Source organism: Melospiza melodia, chromosome 9, assembly GCF_035770615.1.
Source record: "Melospiza melodia melodia isolate bMelMel2 chromosome 9, bMelMel2.pri, whole genome shotgun sequence".
NCBI lineage: Eukaryota > Metazoa > Chordata > Aves > Passeriformes > Passerellidae > Melospiza > Melospiza melodia.
The window spans coordinates 9859978-9880989 of record NC_086202.1 but is presented as its reverse complement, the minus strand read 5'-3'; the positions used below and the strand labels follow the sequence as shown (position 1 = coordinate 9880989).

The following is a 21012-nucleotide window of genomic DNA, read 5'->3' as shown; positions in this document are numbered from 1 at the left end:
AAACAGAGGGTGAAAGTGCCTGAAAGAATTAGCAACACAGAGAACACAGGCTGGATCATAGTTGGAAGACCTGACTGAAGGCTTACTAAATCTGACAAGAGACTTCGAGACTGATCTGTTGTGCAGGAGGATTTTAGATAATCCAATTAATTAACTGAAAACCAGTGTACCTATGGAAACTGCTCAGGATCTCTTTGTAATGGTGCTGAGCACTGAACACGATCTTCAGCTGCTGTCCCATCCACCAAGTTATTTCCCTGTGTGATAATGAACCACTGCATTCACTGTGGACTACAATACAAAACCTAGTAGGAGCAACAGAAAAATAGGAAAATCATTAAAGCAGGTGACTGTGCTCTGCCCTTAGATGGAAGCAGCCAGCAGTAGTGCAGGAAGCCAGCATTTCTCTGCAGGGAGAAGGCTTCAGCGTCTGTTACACATATGGATGACTGGGGATTTACTGGCCATGCTTAAAGTATAACTATCTTCTTTGCTAAATTGTATTTTATGTGCTGCAAAAATACTTGCTAGCGTATTTGATTGGCACAGTCTTTGAACCAGGTGGAGAAGAAGTGTGAATGCTGGACACACAAGCAAATCTCAGCTTGGCAGAGGTTTTCCTAGCTAGAAAAGACCACTAAAGAGTTGAGTCTGACCTCAGGTGTAACACAGTTATTTCATACTGTGTGACCCAGAGGGTTCTTTATCATCCCAAACCCAGGTTTTACAGCTCATCCCCCCTGATACCAGAATTGACCTGGACTCTGGCAGCAACACTACGCTGTGATTTCACTAGTATATATTAGCACATACATTTGATGCTGCCAATCTTGGAAGCCTCAATCTCTGCAGGCACTTGAGCATCTTAAAAAAATGATCAGAAATATTGATGTGGGCCTGTTTTATTATCAAACAGTGGTTGCACTTACAAACCCAGAAGACTATGTTAAGGTCTGTCATTGTTTCTTGATGTCATGTTAAAAAGTATTTATGAAGTTTGAATGGTCTTGCTAGTGGTTGTTCAAAAATGTCAATGTCCAGATGCCCAAACACTTTGGAATCACAGTTGCGTGGAATATTTCTGGTCTTCAACTTACTAGTTTAGATATAGATATTCAAGACATATGTTCAGTTTTCCTGTCTATCATAAAGAAGTTGTAGATGAAGTTGTCTGATTCCAGGCCCAGTAAGGAAGGTGGTTTCCTGTCCTGGTCTGTAGGACCAGGCTGTAATGCTTAATTAGGCTATAATGCTGACTACAGAAAGAATTGTAGCTTTCCTTTTTAAAATGATTTGTTTGAATATTGCTATATGGAGCTGGATGGAGCTCAGGAAGAGTGACTGGCTGTGAGTAAAAGCTGAAGAAATACATGAGAATTTTCTGCTTGCACTGTGAAGACAGTTTATTAAGATTTTTTTTTTTTTTTTTTTTTTTTTTTTTTTTGGGTGAAGAAGATAATTTATTTTACTGTGCATTACATTGTAGAGGTTAAGATGGATGAAACACACTCCATGTAAAAAAACCCCCAACTTATTTGATTGTTTTAGAAATATGGGAATTCTTACAGCAAATCCAACCACAGTTCTGACTGCTAGCATCTCATTTCTTGGCTATTATAGAAGCATGACTCTAAAGCTCATTTTTGTGGAATATGGAGATAAGCTTCTTCCAAAGCCCACTCTGTAGAAGGTAGTTTATGCCAAGAAACTTTTAGGCTCATATTCCATCCACATATCAGGACGTGTTCTTTATTCAGTAGTCTTCTTTGAGTGGGGATGCTCCCACATCTGGAGATCTCAGTCCAATTCTTTTTCTAAATTCTGTTGTTTAAATATTCAAATTGATCCGTCACATTTCTGCTTGGCTTGCGTTGATGCATCTGACTTCTCAGGATGTTTTCAAAATGACGTACTGATGGTTTTTGTAACAGTAATACTATGATCCAGAAATTCTGGAGACGGGGCAGAATCTAAATTTTTTTGATGCTTGCTGCGATAAAAAGAGATTTTTAAACAAGTGAAGAAACTTCAGAACCCAAAAATTATGCTTAGGTGATTTATATAAAAAGATTGATTGCCAAATTACAAAGTCAAGTCTAAACAATCCCAAATTAGAGTATTAGTGAGCAAATTTCCTGAAAAGCTGCATCACAGGACTTAAACCTCCTCATCAAATATATTCTTGCCTTTGACTTGATATCTCTCCTTGTATGCCAACTGCTCAGCTAAAATCTGTTCTCAGCTGCATTACTTCATCTATGCTTTTTCATTTTTTGATCCAAGTGGTCTGAATAGTTTTTTTTCCCTACTCCCACTAATATTTAAAGACTGCCAGTGAGCCTCTCTCATCTCACCAGCCCCAGAGAGCATCATATTACTTTAGCAGAGGGCATCAGGCAGTTAGGAGGCCTTGCAGGTGCCAAAAAGGTGGGTATTGGGACTATCTGAAAACAATGAAGATGCTCCCAGCTGAAATTGAACCAGCTGAGAGACTTCACAGTCTCTCTCCGAAGTGCATCCACTTTCAAAATTAATGGAGTTTTTGATCCCTTCTGATCACTTTTAAGGTTGCAAAAAACCCTAAAAAAGGCAGATAGATGTTAACTGTTAACTGATTTATTGTGAATGGCATGTCTTTCCTTGTGAGCAAGTAGGGAAAGGAGTAGCTGCTAGTTTCTTTCTCTTTCTTCTTCCTCCTAACTTAGCAGACAGATGAAGTGAGGACATGCTACAGGGATGAGACTTGCCAGACTGCCAGGAACACCACGGTTTTGGGGCACGTTCTTTCCCTGGGTGTGAAGGGAAACTCAAGTATCTGATGACAGATGAAAATGCAGGTTAGGGAAAACCCTATAACTGAGAGAGTGAATTTCTTCCGTCTTTGGAGAGATCAGCAGCCGTGCAGCCTGTATGTTAGGCAATGTTTTCTGCAATCAAGCTGCCTGTGTTACTCTCCTTGCTTTCCTTCCCCATTGGCCTGCCGTGCCTCGGTGGAAAGAATGCCATCCGCCTGCTGACAGGGCGCAGTTGGCTGGGCCAGCAGCTGCGGGCAGGGAGAACCTGCAGCGCTCGGTCACATGAACCGCGTGCGGGCAGCGGCGGGGATTAGCTCTGCTCCTGGCCGGAAAGGTCCCATGCGGTTCCCAGGCTGAGCTCGCCATATGTGCTTCACATGATTGTCCTGAGGGTGACACGAAGTGGAGAGTTCACATTCGAGTGAAAGTTGGTTTGTGTTTCTTCACCCCGTTTAATGTAATGCAGATGCAGAGCAGAGCATGAGGGCGCCTGTGCTGGGGGGAGAAGTGACAGGCTGTAGAAAAGCCCTGTAGCTTTTACTAATTCCTTCTCCTTCCCCTGAATTTTACGCTGTTTCCTGATGGGAGTTGTATGTGTGAAGGAACCCCCTTGGACCACCTGTTAGGTGCCTTTCCCCTTTCAGTCATGGTCTTCGCCATCTCTTAAGCTTTGGGGGTTTTATATTTGGAGAAAAGCCAAAAACTTGAACAATAGTTTTCTCCTTTTGAGGGGCGGGGAGAGCTCTCTGACGTGGTGCAGGAAGGAAGAAATAAGGCAAGAAAAAATTAGAAAATATGGATGGAGATCCCTCCAGTCTCCACTTTGAATGAGTGTGAAGTATTGCAGGATTATAATATTTTTTTTTAAGGTAAGAGGTGCGCGCTTGCAGGCTGATTTAGTTTGTGGTTTCCCTTACTGCAAGGTAATTTTGGAAATGGCATCTTCCATAGAAGGATCATGTCGCATACAGAGTGCCAGTGCTATTGCGAAAGGTTTCCAGACTAATGCTGGAAAAAGGAAGTTTAACAAGCTCTTGCTGTACGAAACATTGTCTGATGGGCTGAGGAGGCTCATGTCCCTGTGGCAAAATAGGAGTATTTGCCTTATTTTTATCTTTGGATGTGTGAGAACAGCTCATTTATTTATTAATAAGAGAATTTATTTCTTAATTGACATATATACTATGTCATGTTAGAAGCAGAGACAGCAAAATAGAAGGCTTTCTGTCTATGTTAATTTTTTAATAGTGTGAAATACGGGAAAGGTCTTCGATTTTGCCCCCTAGATGTAAGGCGTAATATATTTGGGTTTATGGAAGTGCAAACTTTGTTCTTGGAAAGCTTTGGTTTTCAAGGAAAAGGTGGATCAGCAATGAGAAGAACCTGCTGAGATAACTTGCCGAAGGCTGCATGCAGGTGTGCGGGCTCTGCGCTACCTCTTGCTCTTGCCTCGGGGTCCGAGCAGAACCTGTGGCACAGGTCAGCGATCGCACACTTTTGGGGCAGTGGATTAGTGCTGGATGATGACTTTTCCTTTCGCCGAGTGTTTCTGAGCGGGCGGAGAGCTGATTTGAGCAATAATATGCTCAAGCTAACAAATATCAGCAGTGTCTTTCCTCAAAACCTCAACTGTCCTTCAGAAGCAGCCAGCCCAAGCATTTCCAGGGACGAAATGTAATGTATTTGAGTGCGTGTTTTAAGAAACTGTTAAAACTTCAGCTGGCTAATGCTTGTTGTCTTCCAGAGCAAGGACTTGCTTTGTAAAATTCAGTCTCCCTCAGTCTTCATTAGTGAGCCGTGTTTTTTCCGCAGTTTGCCTAATTAGACTGTGACCCTCTTGCCAGTAGGATCCCGTGGTATTACACTGTACAGAAGCAGGATTTTGGTGCTGATACTTGAAGAGATCGAGAACATATGGCATAAACATCAACCGATATTGTTTGCCATCCACACTTGCTGCGTGTAATGCAACAGGACGGGCTCCTGGTGGCCACGTGATCCGCCTTCCAGTCCTCCATTTGGGGTGGGTTTTTTTGTTCCTAAAGTTGTGACTTTCTGGAAGGAAGCTTGTAAATAATCGGGGTGCAGAGAGCAGGTAGAATGTCAGTGGGACGTTCCTGGGAGGCATGTGCGCAACGCTGACATCGGCTCCTGGCCGCGCTCCCTCCGCACCAGCTCGCTGCTCCCGGCAGCCCTTCATGTTGCAAGAAGGTAAGATCATGTCGTGTCACCCGTGTCCACCCACCGCTGTGCCGAAAGGCCTGTGTCCCCCTCCTCTCAGCAAGGAGGGACACTAATATGCCAAGTGGAGTATCTTAAGGATCTTTAAAATTTGATTTTGAAGTTCAGCTCTTTCCGTAATGAAGGGAAAAGACAGGGAAGTGCAGCTCTGGCGGCAACAGCTAACTGGGATTTCAGATTAAAGATACGGTCTGCTTTGGGCAGTAGCTTCTTATCGTGCTTAGCTTTTTGTAATAAAGGGCTTTTAGACTTTAAAAGACATTCCACACCCAATTGTATCCTATTGATTTGCCATGGTTAACCACCCGATAATAAGCCTCATAGTCTGTGTTAGTAGGCACAAAGCAGAATTATATTAGTGCTGTTTACAAGCAGTGGGCAAAGAGTTGTTTGCAAATCGTGGAAGAACTCAAAATACCAAAATTTTTTGAAGATGTTTGAATTTGGAAATGCCTTCATTAGGCTATGAATAGAGTTCTTTGGAATAAAAAAAGAGGAATCAAAGCATTATTATTTTTTGTTTGTTTTGTCATTTTATTGTTTGATGTTTTTCTAATAACTGATACTTTATACTTCAAGAGAGTTTTTTATTTTCAGAAGTAAAGGCTGGTAAAGAAATATGATAGCATTAAGTAAAATAGAATTTTTTTTGAAAAAGGAAATAACAGTAATAACTTTTTTGGATGTCTTTCCACACAAAATTGAATCTGGGTCCTAGGGTGTTTTGCAGTTAAAAGATACATCAATAACACAAGGTGTAACATCTGCTGTGCAGGCCAGTGAGATAAGTAAAAACTTATTTTTCTTCGGTCCTGTAAGCTCCATAGACATTTAGACAATCACTACTCAACAGAGCATGTGCATTATAGTAAAATGGACAGACCATCAAGCAAAAATTGAGAGGAAATAAGGCAGTGCTTAACCTAAAAGTAGTGGCCGGCCGTGTCCATTGACAGTTCTGTCAGCAGGAGTGGGCAAATGCCCAGCTCAGGGTTGGGGATAGGTTAATATCTTCACACTTTTTCCTTCCTATGGCTGCCACATGCAGTGCTCTGAAACCTGATATTTTTGATCAAAAACTGATTCTTAGTTTCTGTCTTAGTATACTAATCAATTTTACCATGCAGAGCTTGGAGCATATTAACTGTCAGTTACTCCTAATTAATACTGAAGGCAGACAGAAGGAGAGAACAAAATAATTGATGTTATTTAATACAAAATGCCTCTTCCAATTTTGTTTCCTTTGTTTGGTTCCTGTTCAAGATTTAAGCACAGTCCTGTTTTATGTTTTGTTTCACAAGGTTGATTGAATGGCAGTTTATTATTTAAGACAATAAATTAAACTTCTCAAAGCCAAAGAGTTGCAACAGTTCTGGCACAGGCTGTTTTCTGCCAGAAGGAACATGCTCAGTCTGATTCATGCAACTGTTGCCCTCTAACATAAGAAAATTAAAGAAAACCTCCCATATACCTTTTAAGATTCACATTAAATTTCTGTAGCATAGAAATTGGAATTCATTAGAGAAAACAGTGAGCAACATTCATTGCAAAACAGATAATGAAAGCTTCTAGGCTAAAATACCCTGCGTATTACTTCTGTGTAATAGTATGAATAATATGGTCTAGTATTAAAGGCTGATTTCAAAGAGATCATGGAAAGAGAGCAAACTTACTAGATTTTTTATGCTTAAATTAAATATAACCAAAAAGGGGCACAGAAGCATTGCTCTTGTTACAGTGAGATCAGGAAGGCTTTGCAACATGCTTCAGTAACAGCTGAATTAGGTTGGGGCTTCACAAGGTTCATGTATAATTTATGTACACCAGTAGCATGTGAGAGTACCTAAACAATAGGAATTTATAACATTTATGTTGTGTTAAAATATGCATAAAGGGAAAACAAAAAAATAGGCCGAAGTATATAGTCGTGTAATATAAACATCTTAGGCAATCAACAGAGGTTCTGGTTTTCTAATCACAAATCTGACTGAAAAATAGCTGAAGCTTCAGGGGCTTTGGTTGGGTTTTTAAATGAATGTATTACTTTAAATTGCCAACATTTCAACATTAGCAGTAAAGAGAAAGTAAACCATCTCGGCCACTGCAGATAGGAGCTATTCCAGCATTTCTGCTCCTGCACTCATGCGCTATGTTGGTAAGGAGCACCTAGCATGTAAACAGCTTTTAGGGGAGATGGTGATACTAGATTAATTCTGAAGTGATTGTGATGCTCCTGGGTGACTTGTGGTCACAAGCTGTCACTTTTCAGCTGACCTAGCATAGAAACAGGAGAGCTGAGGTTTGCATGTGATTTCTGTAGCCTGTGTCAGTAGTGTTCTGCCAGAGACTTAGTTTACTAATATGCTTTTTCATTAAACTTTTCAAATGTATCATTGGCACTAATATTTAAAAATGAAAGGAGAGTTTAAATTTTTCCCCCCACAAATGGTAATCCTTTCTTTGAACACAAATGAAGCTACTTTAGAAATAAAAATCCTTCTTTGTACTCTATGCTTTTCACAGTTATATGTCGTTTTCCTGTCTACAAACTGAAGATATTACCTTGGTAAAAGGGCTTTTATGTTGTCTTATGTTACTGTGAAATAGAAATGGCTTATTCAAATGAAGAATTATCTGCCTACCACATTATGGCTCCTACTTTCAACACATAAATGAAAACAGCTGTGCCTCCAGGCACTGCAAGATATTGATACATTCAAACTTATTATTATTGTAGTGGTTAACAATGTCATGCAGAGAACACATTAGCAGGAGGTGTGGTGAGATATTACTGTAAAATCTCTTGTAGTAAATACTATATGTCAAGGATTATTTTTCAGTTGGGCATTTGTCTATGCGTTCATGTAAAAACCTTTAAAGGATTTCTGAATTGTGTTTCTTCTTTTTTAAGGTCTGCATTTTCTTTTCTTCATTACATTGAAATAAGTTTTCCAGATCCTTTCCCCCCAGAATTGTGTTCTTTGCGAGGGGAGGCCGGGAGCAGCGCTGGGTGCGCGGAGCCGCGTGGCAGAGCGGCCGCGCTCCGGGACAGGGGTGCGTCTGCTGGAGCCCCTGCCCTGTTCCCACAGAGTTACCTGGCTCTGCCAGTGCTAATCCTTGTGCCTGCCTTTTTGCCCACCCTTTGGATTTGCATTGTGGTCCATATCACCTTTTCTCCTGGTTTTCATCCCCCAAAGGACCATCTGTGCTCCTTGGTCCCAGGCAAGTTCCCAGTGCTGTTGTGTTGGCAGCTTGGGGCAGGAGCAGGAGGGGTTTGAGCACTCAGCACCCCGACACCACCATCTGCACAGGGCCTGTGGCTGTTGGGGTCCTGAGTTACTGGGGTCCCTCAACACCCCTCCTTACAGGACCCCTGCTGGGATGCTGGTTTGCAGAGATCATCCAACCAACCAGGACTTTGGCCAGTAAAGGGTATTTGAAGCCTAGCTGATAAGAGTTGTTGCAGGAAGGGTGCTGGGGAGACAGGCATGGGCAGAATGACACTGCTAGACTGTTATAGCAAGCCCTGAAAGCTCCACAAAACTGTGACACAATTTCTCTGCTAGTTTAGAACTTTGCAGCATGTTACTGAGGGCGCTGATCTGGTGCTATAGCTATTTCTGACAGGTTTTAGGGTAAATTTAAAATAAATTTTGAAAAATATTTTTCTTTAATTTCAGTAAATAAAGGATTGCATTTCCTTGGGAAGCAGTTGCAGTTAGCTGCTTGCAGTATAGCTAAAGGAATTACTATGCTGAAATTTAAAATATAAACCAATGTTCCTATGTGCACACTAATGTTCAAAGACATCTTTGACATACTGTGGAACATCATCAAAACCAAGCAACACTTAAATATCACGAAACAATATGATAACTTTCCCAGCTTTTGGAAATAATGACTTAGAGCCTTGGGCTTATGTAGTGCCTTTGCTAGAATATGTGCCTTACTTGAAAAGAGTTGAACTTTACCTAACTATTTGTGGAGAGATGCATTGCGTGGGGGAAAGCAGAGATAAGCCCAGTATGTAATCTGGAGTTTCACACAATGTAAGAAGTATATTTTCAGGATAAAACATGTACTGGGTAACATATACAGGAAATGTGATAGCCAGCATAGACCTCGGTGGTACCTGGTATTATTCTTGTGTTCTAAGTGCCAACTGTTTTCTATGGCCCTGGATTCAGCAACTGAAAGCAGCTAGAACAAAACAGAAGCAAATGTTGTTGCAAAGAAGCCAGAACACATAGTTGATCTTAAGCAACAATCCAAGATAACTTCCCCAGAAATATAGAGCAAGAGTTTTTAATAAGAAATCAGTCTCACCAGAGGTGATCCACTCTTTTGTTCTTGCAAATGCAAATATGTTTTGTTGGTTTTTTTAAGCAGAAATGACTGTCAGGGAGGAAAAAACATGGTCTCCTAAGCATGCAAAGCAGAGCTGCAAGGTGGATAACATGTCCTTGAATTACTGGTGTTTGGAGAGCAAATGGAAAGCACACCACAGTTTCCTTATTTGTAACATCCCTAGTTTATTTGATGCCTTCATTGATAACTTGGGTGAGCAAAGTGTCCATTAAATTGATGCTGAGAAGAGAGAGTTTACAAGTGCTCTGGAGGCACCATGGGAATTCAGAGTAATCCTGACAAACCAAATCTGATCTAATATGGATGCAATAGTGATGAGGATAAAATGAAATTGTGATACAATTAATCCTTTGGACAGTCAAAAAAAGCAAGGACTGAGCTAGTCCTTATTGTGTGGAAAGTCAGACCGCCTGAGCTCCCAAGATTCCTCCCAACCAGCATATCTGGGCAATATCCCTTCAGGAAAGGGGTTGGGTGTAACAGGGAACCACAGGGCTGTGCTGTTATAAAGAAAAGCAATCAGCCTGGGGTTTGCAAACAAGTGCAGCACACAAAATGTGTAGAGAAGGGAGCTGGGATGATTGCAGAGAAGATATGGCAGCAGCAGCTACAGGTAAGAGAAGCCCTTCTCTGTGGGCATGGGATGATGGGCTTAGGGTGTCAGCAGACAGCCACCATAGGCTTCTAATGAGTTTTATAAAATTAAGGGGATTTGAGCAATTTGACCCTGAAGGTCATGGAATATCCACCAAAGTAGCTTCCTAAGAGCAGATTAAACAAATATGTCCCAAGTGGTTGAGTTCAGCTTGATCCTGCTTCAGCAACTGGTCTAACCATCCTTCTAAGATCACTTCCAATTTTATTTCTGTGATCAAAACAAAGAACTGTTATCCAAGACAAAGCTACTGTGTTTTGCCCTTTTATCTTGTTCCTTTCTTAGTGAAAATTACCTGGCAAGAGAACATTTTGGCTTCAAAGTTTCAAGCCAAAACACAAGCACAAGGACTCTTGGTAGGAGGCAAGCACTTAACTCCCATTAGCTTTGTAAATATCAGGGTTAGCAGTTCTGTGATAACGTTTTACATTTCATCTTCTAGATAACTGTTAGGTTAGATAATTGTCTGGGTGGTAGAGTTTAGCATTGCCAAACATGCAAAACTCACTTGGCAATGCACATGTATACATTGGCTGATGTTTTATTTTCCTCTCTCAGTAGTGTAATGGAAGGCTTTAGAAATCATTATTTGGGATAAGAAAGGTTTTACTTGCAGCTTATACATGTATTAAAGTAGCTTAAGGTTTTTAGTGCTCCCCATCATTAGCTGAACTTACTGGGAAACATGATATCTTTTTTTTATAATTTCTAACCAGAGCTCAGGAAAAAAAAGTTTGGTGGTAGATGATTTCAGAGTTTAAATTATGAAGGTGAAGGGTTATCATCTTTCAGCAGTCTTTCTAAGCTTTTATGACAAAAAAATTCATTTTACTTAAACAAAAAAAACCCAACAAAACAACTTCTTGTGGAGATGAAGGGAAAATAAGCAGTTATTTAATATCAGCCAGAAACAACCTAAGAATATAGGAGAAATTTCCAGAGTTCATTTTCAACCAGTGCTCCAGTCTTTGTTGGTATAAGTGCTGGATTTATTCAACAAGCAAAAATGAATATAGATCCTGTATTATTAATAAGATCAGCAAAACAGCATTATATTAAATGTAATTATAATAATTTTATTATCATTAATATATGTTGTGGAATTTGCTGAACTTTGTCTTTACTCCTAACAGTGTTTGAAATATGATGTTGTAGTTCCCTTGTGTTCAAGAGGCTGGATTCTGTCCTCACATACAAGCATGCAGTTTTAATGAAGTGCTGTCAAATTATGCATTTTAATTTGAAAACTACGTCTACTGCTAATATCTTGCTAACTTCATCATCAAACAGTTGATTTGTATATTTTTGAGGCATATTTGCTTTTTTAGTACAGTGGCAATTGTTTTGGATGAGTTTAGAGAAGGCAGCCTGGTATATTTCTCATAAGTGATACATTACAGGGAAGGGATATGTTCACCTTTCTGCATAACAGAATTATTTTGTGCTTGCATAATTAGGAGATGGTTCTGTGTGATGTATTCAGGAGTCCTGAATCATTAATTTAAAGTTTGCTAACTGATTCAGAAGCAGCTTTAGAAAAACCAGCATGCTACTGCACACATTTAAATCTAATACTGTACTAGTGCAGAGTGAGGATGCATTTAGGATACTTGGGTATGTTAATGTTCTTGTCATTTTAATTCTGAATTTTTAACATAATAATACAGACTGCTTGGGGGAAAAAAAAGGCACACTCTGGAACAAAAATTATTAAAAATTTCTCTTGCGAATATTTTGACGGGTAGGTGTAATTATATGTAAAGGCATGTCTTGGGGAGGGAATGCAAAAATCTTAGAATATATGCAAGATTCATGGAAGAGACAAGAAAAATTCTGCACTGCTATGAATTAGATTTTTTTTAAAAAGTATTCAAATTCACACCTTATGCAGCATTTCAAATATTTGTGAATATATAAATAGTTGTAACTCAGATCATTAATTTATTAGTCCAGATTTTTTTTTTCTTTCCTAATTTTGAAAGGTGCTGGGCAGCATTGTGAAACCCTTAGTTTTATCAGTTGAAAATCAAGCTCCAGGTTGTTGGTCTGTTCTAATAGACATGTTTTGTGGTCAACCTTTTCATCACTCTTGTAGACAGGATTGCTCAAATAATCCAGCCATCTAGATACCTTACCTCTGACACTGTTCCTGGATACTAAAAGCATAATAAAGATTACAGGGATAGCAGGTGGGCTGAATTGATTTATGGTGATATGACCTTGCCAGTGTTTGCAATCCCATTGTGAGTGCTGCGATATCAATGTACAATTTCAACTCCCGTCTCTCAGAGCTGTGTGAAAACTTGTCTGGGCTATGGATTTCTTTGTTGAAACGGTGTGGCAGCGCTCCTGCCTGTCATTATTTCAGCAAAGAAAGACCATTTCTGGCCTTCCTAGTGGTGCTGGTGTAGGCCAGCTGTACAGCGGGTGTTAAATAAATAATTGCAGAGGACAAGTTCTGTTTACTTTTTACATTGCTGACCTTATAATCGGGAATGTTTTGCACAGGATAGAGCTAACTATGTCTGACGCAGGCCAATTCCCTGAGAGCTTCATTCAGCTGCTTTCAATCATCTTGTGGCAGAGACCCCCCACAAGCAGCTGGGGGCTGCCTTTCAGTAACCTGAGGATGAGCTGGGGGTGGGAAGTGTGTCCAAATGGGGAATGGCACCCACAAAATACCTTAGCTGAGTGCTATCCTCACCTTGTGTTTGCACTTTCCAGCAGGTTAGTAAGTCTGTAGCAAGATTATTTACAAAATTATGTTATCAAATACATAAACGTTGTGGTAGCAGAATAGAAAGAAAGAAAGAAACTTTCAAAGCTGTGCACGCTGGCCCGGTATATCTTTTGCACCATGTATTTCACAACAGAACAGAAATCCTTAAATCTGGGTATGTGTCTAAAAGATGCTTTATGTACAGCTCTTCTCCAACCTTCTATCTCTATATCTGCTTTCCCACTGACCCAAGAACAAGCACTTCCTTCTTTGCCTTGGTTAGATGATAAAATATTCTGTTTCGGCTGTGGGAGGATAAACTTCGCAACCCGAAACACCCTGAAATCTGGAAATTCATAATAGACATGGATTTTGAGGGTTTGGCCATTCCCAAACCTATTGGTGCATGGGAACAACTGTTCCTTCTTATTCTGTCCCTCTCTAAGTGGATTGGAGGCTGTGGCTTCTTCATACAACCATATGGTTGAGTACCACGTGGTGTGAATGCCATATGGTGTGAATGCCACATGGTACTCAACATACCATACAATGGGTTCATTTTCGGTAAGGTTTCCTGGAGCCCCAGTCTCTCCTTGGTTTGGCCTGCTGGCTTGCAATCCAGGATGGAGCCAGCAGGTACAAGGGGCTGGTGCTGCCCTGCTCCACAGCAGGGTCCAAAGGCTGTTGGTCTGAAGTGGCCAGAGCATTTCCAGTGCGGCTGTGCAGGGCACTCCAGGCCTTGCCTTCCCCATACCCAGCAGCAGATCCCAGGAGCAAGCACAGAGCTGGGGAGAGCCAGCACCCAGAGCATTGCCCAGCTGGGGGTGCCGGTTCTTGGAAACAATGTTCCAAACTTGGTCAAGACATGAGGAGGCTGAGGCAGCTTCAGGGCTTGTGGCAGTGTCAAGTGAGAAGGTTTCTCTGGAGAGGGAGCCTGTGCCTGTATCCAGCAGGTAACCACCAGAGCTGGGGAGTGGCTGCAGCTGTTGGGATAGGCACGCTGCTGCGTAGGCTTGCAGCACAGTGGAATTAGATTGCTGGGAGCAGGAGTCATCTGTGGCTCCTGTGCTGAAAACATTATATGCTCCTGGCTTTTCTTTTTGAGACCACTGGGCAGATCTTATTTGCATGCTTTGTAAAAGTTTTTTAAAGAGTTTTGCAGCTACTTAAAGAACAAAGGGTATAACTAGCTATAAAATAAAACTGTTGTCAGGCCTGTGGTAAATGCCAGAAAACACACCATGAGTCTGGACACTCCAGATGCTGGTGGCACAATACAGCCTAGGCACAGGGCCATGCCATGGCCCCCGGTGGCAGTGACAGTGCATGTGCCATTGTGGCATCCCCTCTCACCACATGCACTCCTCAGCAGCTTTGTGCGTCCTCAGGATCTCCCGGGCTGGGGTTTGTGAGGCTCTCCATGCTGTTTTGACTGTACTTGCACACTGACTCTCATCCATAATCAAATTTACAGCAAACTGGGTTGTAAGTGCAAGTCAGAGAGTAAGTGATGGAAACCACACGGGGAAACAAAAGGCACCTCAGCTCTGAAGCTGAGCACTGGTGTCAGCCTGTGCTGGCAGGGAGTCGTGTCATTACATAATGATGCATTTATCCAAACGGTGGTTTGTGTTTTGGGAGACAGATGTGCCTTGCAGTTGCTAGTGGAAGTTAAATGTTAAATATGAAACCCATTCATTTTCTCTTAGTCATACTTTGGATTTAAGCAGATGTTTTCCTAATTTGTGGTTTTCAAATGTAGCATGCTGACAAGACATTTATCATTAACTGCAGCTTCATCCATGCAGTTTAGCAAATTGGCCAATTATTAACAGTGAGGGTTGCGTGGTGGTTGATGCATGGTTCCTGCTACTTTGAAAGGCCTCAATTGAAACTCAATACATTTTTACAATATAAATTAATTGAGCTTTGGACCACGTCCCTGTTGTATGAGTGTTCTCTGCTCTCACTGTCAGAATGAACAGCCATTTGTAATGCAATGAGTAGCTGTGCTGTCTGTGAGCAGAGGTGGTGGAAAGTGAAGGATAACATTTTTCCAGTAGGAGCATGAAAATGATAGTTTGGTGGTGGTGCTGGGAATTGGTGAGATATCTCAAAGGTGTTTCCCAAAGCAAGAAACCACCATATGCCTGAAAAATTAATCTTCTGTTTTCCCAGCTCTGGAGTTCAAGCAGGCAATTCAATAATTTACTCATCCCATGTATGAGACTTGAAGGACAACGCTGAGTGTACCTCTTATTTCTAGGAAGTATAAAACCTTGATTTTCACCAGCTGGCACTGCAGAAATTTTGTCTTTGATTCTAGCTGAACAAGGAATACTCTTGAGGACAGCTTGTTTGTAGTTGCTTCTCATTCACTTTTTTCATCCTCTATATTTGCATTTGCAAAACTATAGGCTTTGTTACAGAACAAGCTGCTGTTCAGATTAATAACACAAGGACTGTAAACAAAATAAATGCATGTGGAATATTTTCTCTTGCTTTATGCAGCCAGATGTGCTAGGTGGGAAATACCTGAGGGGCTGGCTTTAAAATCCCATTTGATGTCCTCTTCTTCACATTACCTGCTTTGTAGGAAAAGAGAATAATGAAGGTATCACAAAATCAGTCAGGATCAGTGATGTCTCAGCAGGGGGGCTGCAGGTTGCATGAAGTGCAGAAAAGGGGGAAAATTGCTGATTTGGGGACGGTGTGGGAGGGCCTGTATGGCCTTTGCTTTCCCTGAGTTTGGATACACTAAACCTCTGGCAGCAGCTGTGTATCCCATGCTGGGCTTTCACAGGAGTTGGGCGTAGGTAGGTGTGGGGTGAATTTGGCTAACCCAGATGCTGATCCTTTGCAGTGCTGCCAAACTCCTGGAGAAGAGTCCATTCTCTGTTGGCGCCCCGAGCCCCCTGCTCCCCTCGCCGGCGAGCCTGCAGCTGGCACAACTCCAGGCACAGCTCACGCTCCACAGGCTGAAGTTGGCTCAGACTGCTGTCACCAACAACCCAGCCGCTGCCACTGTCCTCAACCAGGTGCTCTCCAAAGTGGCCATGTCACAGCCACTCTTCAACCAGCTGAGGCACCCCACGGTGATGAGCGCCCCGCAGGGCCACAGCGCAGGCCCGCCCCAGGGGCCTGGCATCGCTGGCACGAGGTTTCCCTCTGGTGGCATTGCCTTTTCTGCCCAGAGCCCGGGCTTAGCTGCCCCAGGGGGAGGTCTGGGAGCCGTCCAGGCCCAGGCGCCCAACGCAATCGTCATGAATCCCTTTGGAAGTGTCATGGCTCCGACCTCCGGCCAGCAACCCGTGGTGGTGGGTCTCAGCAAGGCAGGGGCTTCCACATCTACTGCTGCAGGGGGCTTTTATGAGTACAACAAGCAAAATGCTGTCACTGCCACCTCTCAGGCATTCGCCTCAGAGGGGGAACAGTCCAGCCAGCACAGCTTCCTTGCTGGCGGCACCCACACTGCCACCCCAGCAGCAGGGCCGCGCTACGAGAGTCACTTTGGGGCTCCCGGCCAGCTGCAGCACGAGGCGGCAGCGACATTTCCCAAGGAGTCCTACGGGGCAGCAGCACAGCACGGTGCAGCACGGGCCTTCCCCAGCGACCCACACACGGGCTCCCATCCGAAAGGAGATCCCGGCCCTGTCTTGCATGGCAGCAGTACAAGCAACCAGTGGGAAAATATCCCTAATTTCCCCAGCCAAAACAAGCCTGACCTCATGCCCGGCGACAGCCTGTGGCCGTCAGCGAGTCAGCAGCAGTATGAAATAAGAAACGAGCTGTACAACCCCGAAGAGCCGACACCTGACACAAAGTTCAGCACGGCCGCCCCCCCCGCCTTCGGCCGCCTCAACCACAGCGCGCAGAGCTTCGGCAGCCCTCGCATGAGGCAGAAGGAGGAGCGCAGTGGCGGCACGCCCGACCTGCCCACCCGCTCCCTGCCGCCGCACCAGCTTGGCGACCTCCGCGGTGTGGCCCCTCTCCACTTCCCCCACATCTGCGCCCTGTGCGACAAGAAGATCTTCGATCTGAAGGTGAGTGGTTTGAGGGCGTCCCTGGGCATGGGTCAGACCCTTGGACAGGCTGTCAGGTGACTGATCTGGCCACCAGCTCCTGCCACCCCTCACTGCCAGTGTCCATCACCACAGAGGTGCCCTGAGAGACAAAGAAACAAAAGGCCTTAGTTTTGCTGAGGCCATGGTACATCTGTTTCATGGCAGTTACTGGGGCTTCGAGATCGGGTTTTGTTCCACATGCTGCCGTGAAAGATGGTGAGATTACAGCACTGATGTAAAAACGTGAGGTCTGAGCTATGTCCTAGCTCACCTCATGGGCCCAAAGTGAGGCAGGGAGGAGCTTGAAGCTGATCCCCCAGTACTCAAGCCAGTGTTGCAACCCCATGTCTGTAGTTTCATCTGCTTCTCTTTTTCCGATCCCAAAGGCTTCCGCCTAACACAGCCTCATGGAAGCAGCTTTCTTAAACAAACCAACATATTTTTTTTATAAACTTATTTTAACTATTTCTCTGTAGGAAATTTTTCCTCCTTGTGTCTCACAAGAAAATTAGGTCTCAGGGTCCCCAGGGACTTTGACCTGAAAGCAAGAAAGCTCTGCACATGTAGTACAGACTGTGCTCTCTCTCACTTTTTTGTTCATATTACCAAGGGAGCTCCAAATTCAACCTCACCCTCAAGAAACAGCTTCCTAGTTTCCCAGGCAGTGTGTTGTAGGTCACGTTATTTAGGTCAGGTCTGGAGAAGGCCACTTAAGTGGCCCTCTGAGCCCCACAGCCATCCATGGTTGTTCTGGCCTCCTGGTGAGCCCTGCTCAACAAGTGCTTGTGACCTTTTCTCTCACATCACAGGACCAGCACCTAACCACAAAGGCATGTGTTCTCATGCTGATGGTGGCCTGACAATAAAATTATAACAGCATGTATGTAAGAAGGAAAATGACCAGCAGATTAAATAGTACCTGATCCCTAAAAAACCTGGGGATTTGGGGTATTTGAATATATTTGCTTTCATGTTTACTTTTTAGTCTTTTAGCAATGGCTTACAAAGTGTTTTGCTTTGTTTACTGCAGCTTGTGGTGCTGGGCTGAAGCAGACCCTGTCTAGGGCATGCTGGGCATTTGTTTTTTTCATTGAACACTTAAAAAGTGCAGGGGGAATGCCATTGCAGTGAGTTTCAGGAGATCTGTTAGTTGGTGTTTAATGCCTGCCTCAATTGAATCATAGAAATGTAAATAGCTAAGTGTACTTTCACAAATGTTGCTGATCTAGTGAAATAATAAGCACTGTCCTGGCTGCCTTGAATACTGAACACGTTCTTTACAGACATTGCAGGAATTGAAGGTGCTTAGCACTTTGCAGGATGAGGTCTTCAGCAAGAATTAAATAGCTTCATTACTAGAAATACACTGAATTTAAAAGCTAATACAGAGAAGGTTTTCTTTTGTAAAATAATTGATAATATTCAATTAATGAATCAGTAAATGCACTGGTTGAAGGTGTGCTTGGCTCTGACATCACATGGTTTCTTCAGCATCTCAGTATTGGTTTTAGAATAAGGTAAACTGAATGGAAGAATAATCTTTTGTAAATTTGTCTCAGGATTTTTCCTGTGTTCATTGTCTCTTTGTTTCAACGTAGGACTGGGATCAGCACATTAAGGGAAGTCTTCACATTCAAAAATGTATGGCTTTTTCAGATAAGTAAGTATTATTTTAAAATGAATTCTTCAAAGTGAATTTCTAACCGAATATCCATTACTTCAGTGGTTTTCCACTGGGAATTTACTGCCTAACAATGAAGCTTTAATGTTTTTGGTATATCATGCATGTCCCTAAAGTTCTTTTCTTTCTTTTCCAGCACTGGTATCCGGTGTATGTTAAGCTCAGCAGATGGAACATTGCATTTATCACCAAATAATGCAGCAGTTTTCAATCCATCAAGTATCGAAGGTGAATGATTGTATGTGCAGTAGTTAAAAACACTTTTTTTAATTGAAGGGGAAATGAGTCTCTGAGGAGAACTGTGTTTTTAAAATGAAATGTGATAAAAGTTTCAAAGGAAAAATTTTGAGAAGTTGTGCACAAAATAATGAAAGCCAATACTGTGTCCTTTGAAATATGAATTTATTTTTCTTTCAAACAATAACTAGTTTTCATGCTACAACAAAACAGTGTATAATTTGGTGTAGAGACTATAAAATTATTTACTATGTAAATGGGGCATTGTTTACTGAGCACATTAATGCAATTAATATGAGCCAAGATTTAATGAAATGTGTGTAATCCATTCTTTAGATTATCCACCAAATGTTGGCACCTCCTTTATCGCTACACCAGGAAGATCCTTTGGCCAGCCAGGTCCTACATTTTCTTCTCCTCCATCAGGGGTAAGAGTGAGTACCTAAGCAAATTGATGTCTCTGTTTCTTGTAGAAGATTCTTGTAGAAGCCACTTCTGCTTACTGGAATTAAAACCCTGAAGGCTTTCTTTTAGGCAGTAGTCTGAATATGAATGTTATTTCAACTTCCCTACAGTTCTTTTATGCTTTTGATTTTGACCAAATATGAACTTGATTGTAGTTTTTGTTTTGCTTTGTTTTTTCCAGTGCTAACAGATGTTTGCTTGTCAGAGTTATTTGGGGAGGTTGGTAAATAGGTTTGTGTGTGTTTTCCATTGACTTTTTTCCCCCATTATCTGAGTCTTTTTGACCCAGGAAGGTCAGCTTCAGTTTGGGATGAAGATTTGGATTAATTTTGAGTTACCTTCAATATTGAGCCCATAGAACAACCTTCTATCTCTCTGGTTATTTGTAGCAATTGCTCTCTGCCTCTCTCACACTGAGGTCCTTCTCCCAGGTAGCAACAGTGGCATGGAGAGTGGCTGCAGCTTCACTGTTATTCTCCTGGAGGTCCCAGATCAGTTCATTATACTGGATTAGCTTTTCCTTTTTAGTGTATTTTAGTTTAGTTTATTTTAGTGTAGTATTTATATCCTCTGCTGTCACTGGTAGCCTTTCAGCAAGTTTGTTTTGATGTGGAGCCTTCCATGGTTTAGGTTTATTAGTCCCTGCCTGCTTTCAGCACAGGTACCCAGTTTTATATTGCTCTAATGCACACTTGAATTCCTAGCTCTATAGTCAAAAAATGCCAGAAAAAAGAACCAACATTAAAAGGAGTTCTTACACTGACAAAGCAGAAACATTTTAAAAGTGGAAAAAAAAGGCAAATAAAAGCAAACCATATTCATAATGAAAATACAAAGTTGTTAGGCTTATGAAACTCATAAAATGAAACTCATCACATATCAGAAAGCTACAACTAGAGCTGGACACACCAAAGACTTATGTTAGGGCGTTCATGGAATAGCAGCAGTAATCCAGGGGTTCAACTTTTCACCTTGTTAACTTTTATGTATATATCTCTCCTAATGTGGTCTCAGACACTGAAAAGCCAGGTTGAGTTGTGTCCCTGTGGCACTCCAGTTCATTGGAGTTCATCAGGCACTGCTTGCAGAAAGTTCACCCAGATTTCCTTAATCCAGCCAATTTTCTACAGTGCAGTTTTTACTGTGCAAGAGGTTATTTGAAGGGGTTTCAGCTTCTGCCTGTCACAGGCACTGTGAGTGCAGGCCAGCAAAGAGCAGAGCTGCTCATGACAGCTGCCTCCAAGGTCAGAGGTGGACTAGTAGTGGGCGCAGAGGAATGTTCCTTTTCATCATGTCTGTCAACTTCGCAACAAATGAAATCACTGCTAATACCAGTGTAATTTCTCTTTAGAATCTGTCACTATTTATCATTTAAGCTGCCTGAAGAAGTCCTCTTCTGAATGACCTGCAGTATTTTGAGACATAAAAGAAACAATAACTTTGATTTTCCTGGATGCTGTAAATCCCTTTTTTCTTCAGAAGCCTATTGGATGAACAGGGAGCTATATTAGAGGTGTTAAGACTGAGTTTGCCAGCTGTCATTCACTCTGCAACCCAGGTGGCTTATAATTTATTACACCTTTGCATGGTAGTATTCACTTTCAGCTAAGCTGCTGCCATTTAACTGAGCAGTAGGAGATTACACTTGACCCTGCATGTAATCATAAACAAAGTGTTCAGATTTCTGGAAGAGCTTGCTCTGTGCTGTCCATCTGCAAATAACTCTATCCCTCTGTAAAAGGCAAGTGCTACCAGTCTTCACTGGGGCGTGGTGAGCCATTAGCACT

The 21012-nt window shown here is 42.3% G+C and overlaps 1 protein-coding gene across 7 annotated transcripts in view; it reads left to right on the top strand.

The window, feature by feature from the left end:
* Positions 1-21012, top strand: part of RBM20 (RNA binding motif protein 20) — a 95888-nt gene that overhangs the window by 56775 nt on the left and 18101 nt on the right. For all 7 annotated transcript variants that reach the window (XM_063163213.1, XM_063163216.1, XM_063163212.1 and 4 more), the window contains 4 exons: positions 15642-16821; positions 18441-18502; positions 18660-18751; positions 19097-19188. In XM_063163213.1, the coding sequence (XP_063019283.1) occupies positions 15642-16821; positions 18441-18502; positions 18660-18751; positions 19097-19188 (1426 nt within the window). The remainder of the gene's footprint in view (positions 1-15641; positions 16822-18440; positions 18503-18659; positions 18752-19096; positions 19189-21012) is intronic.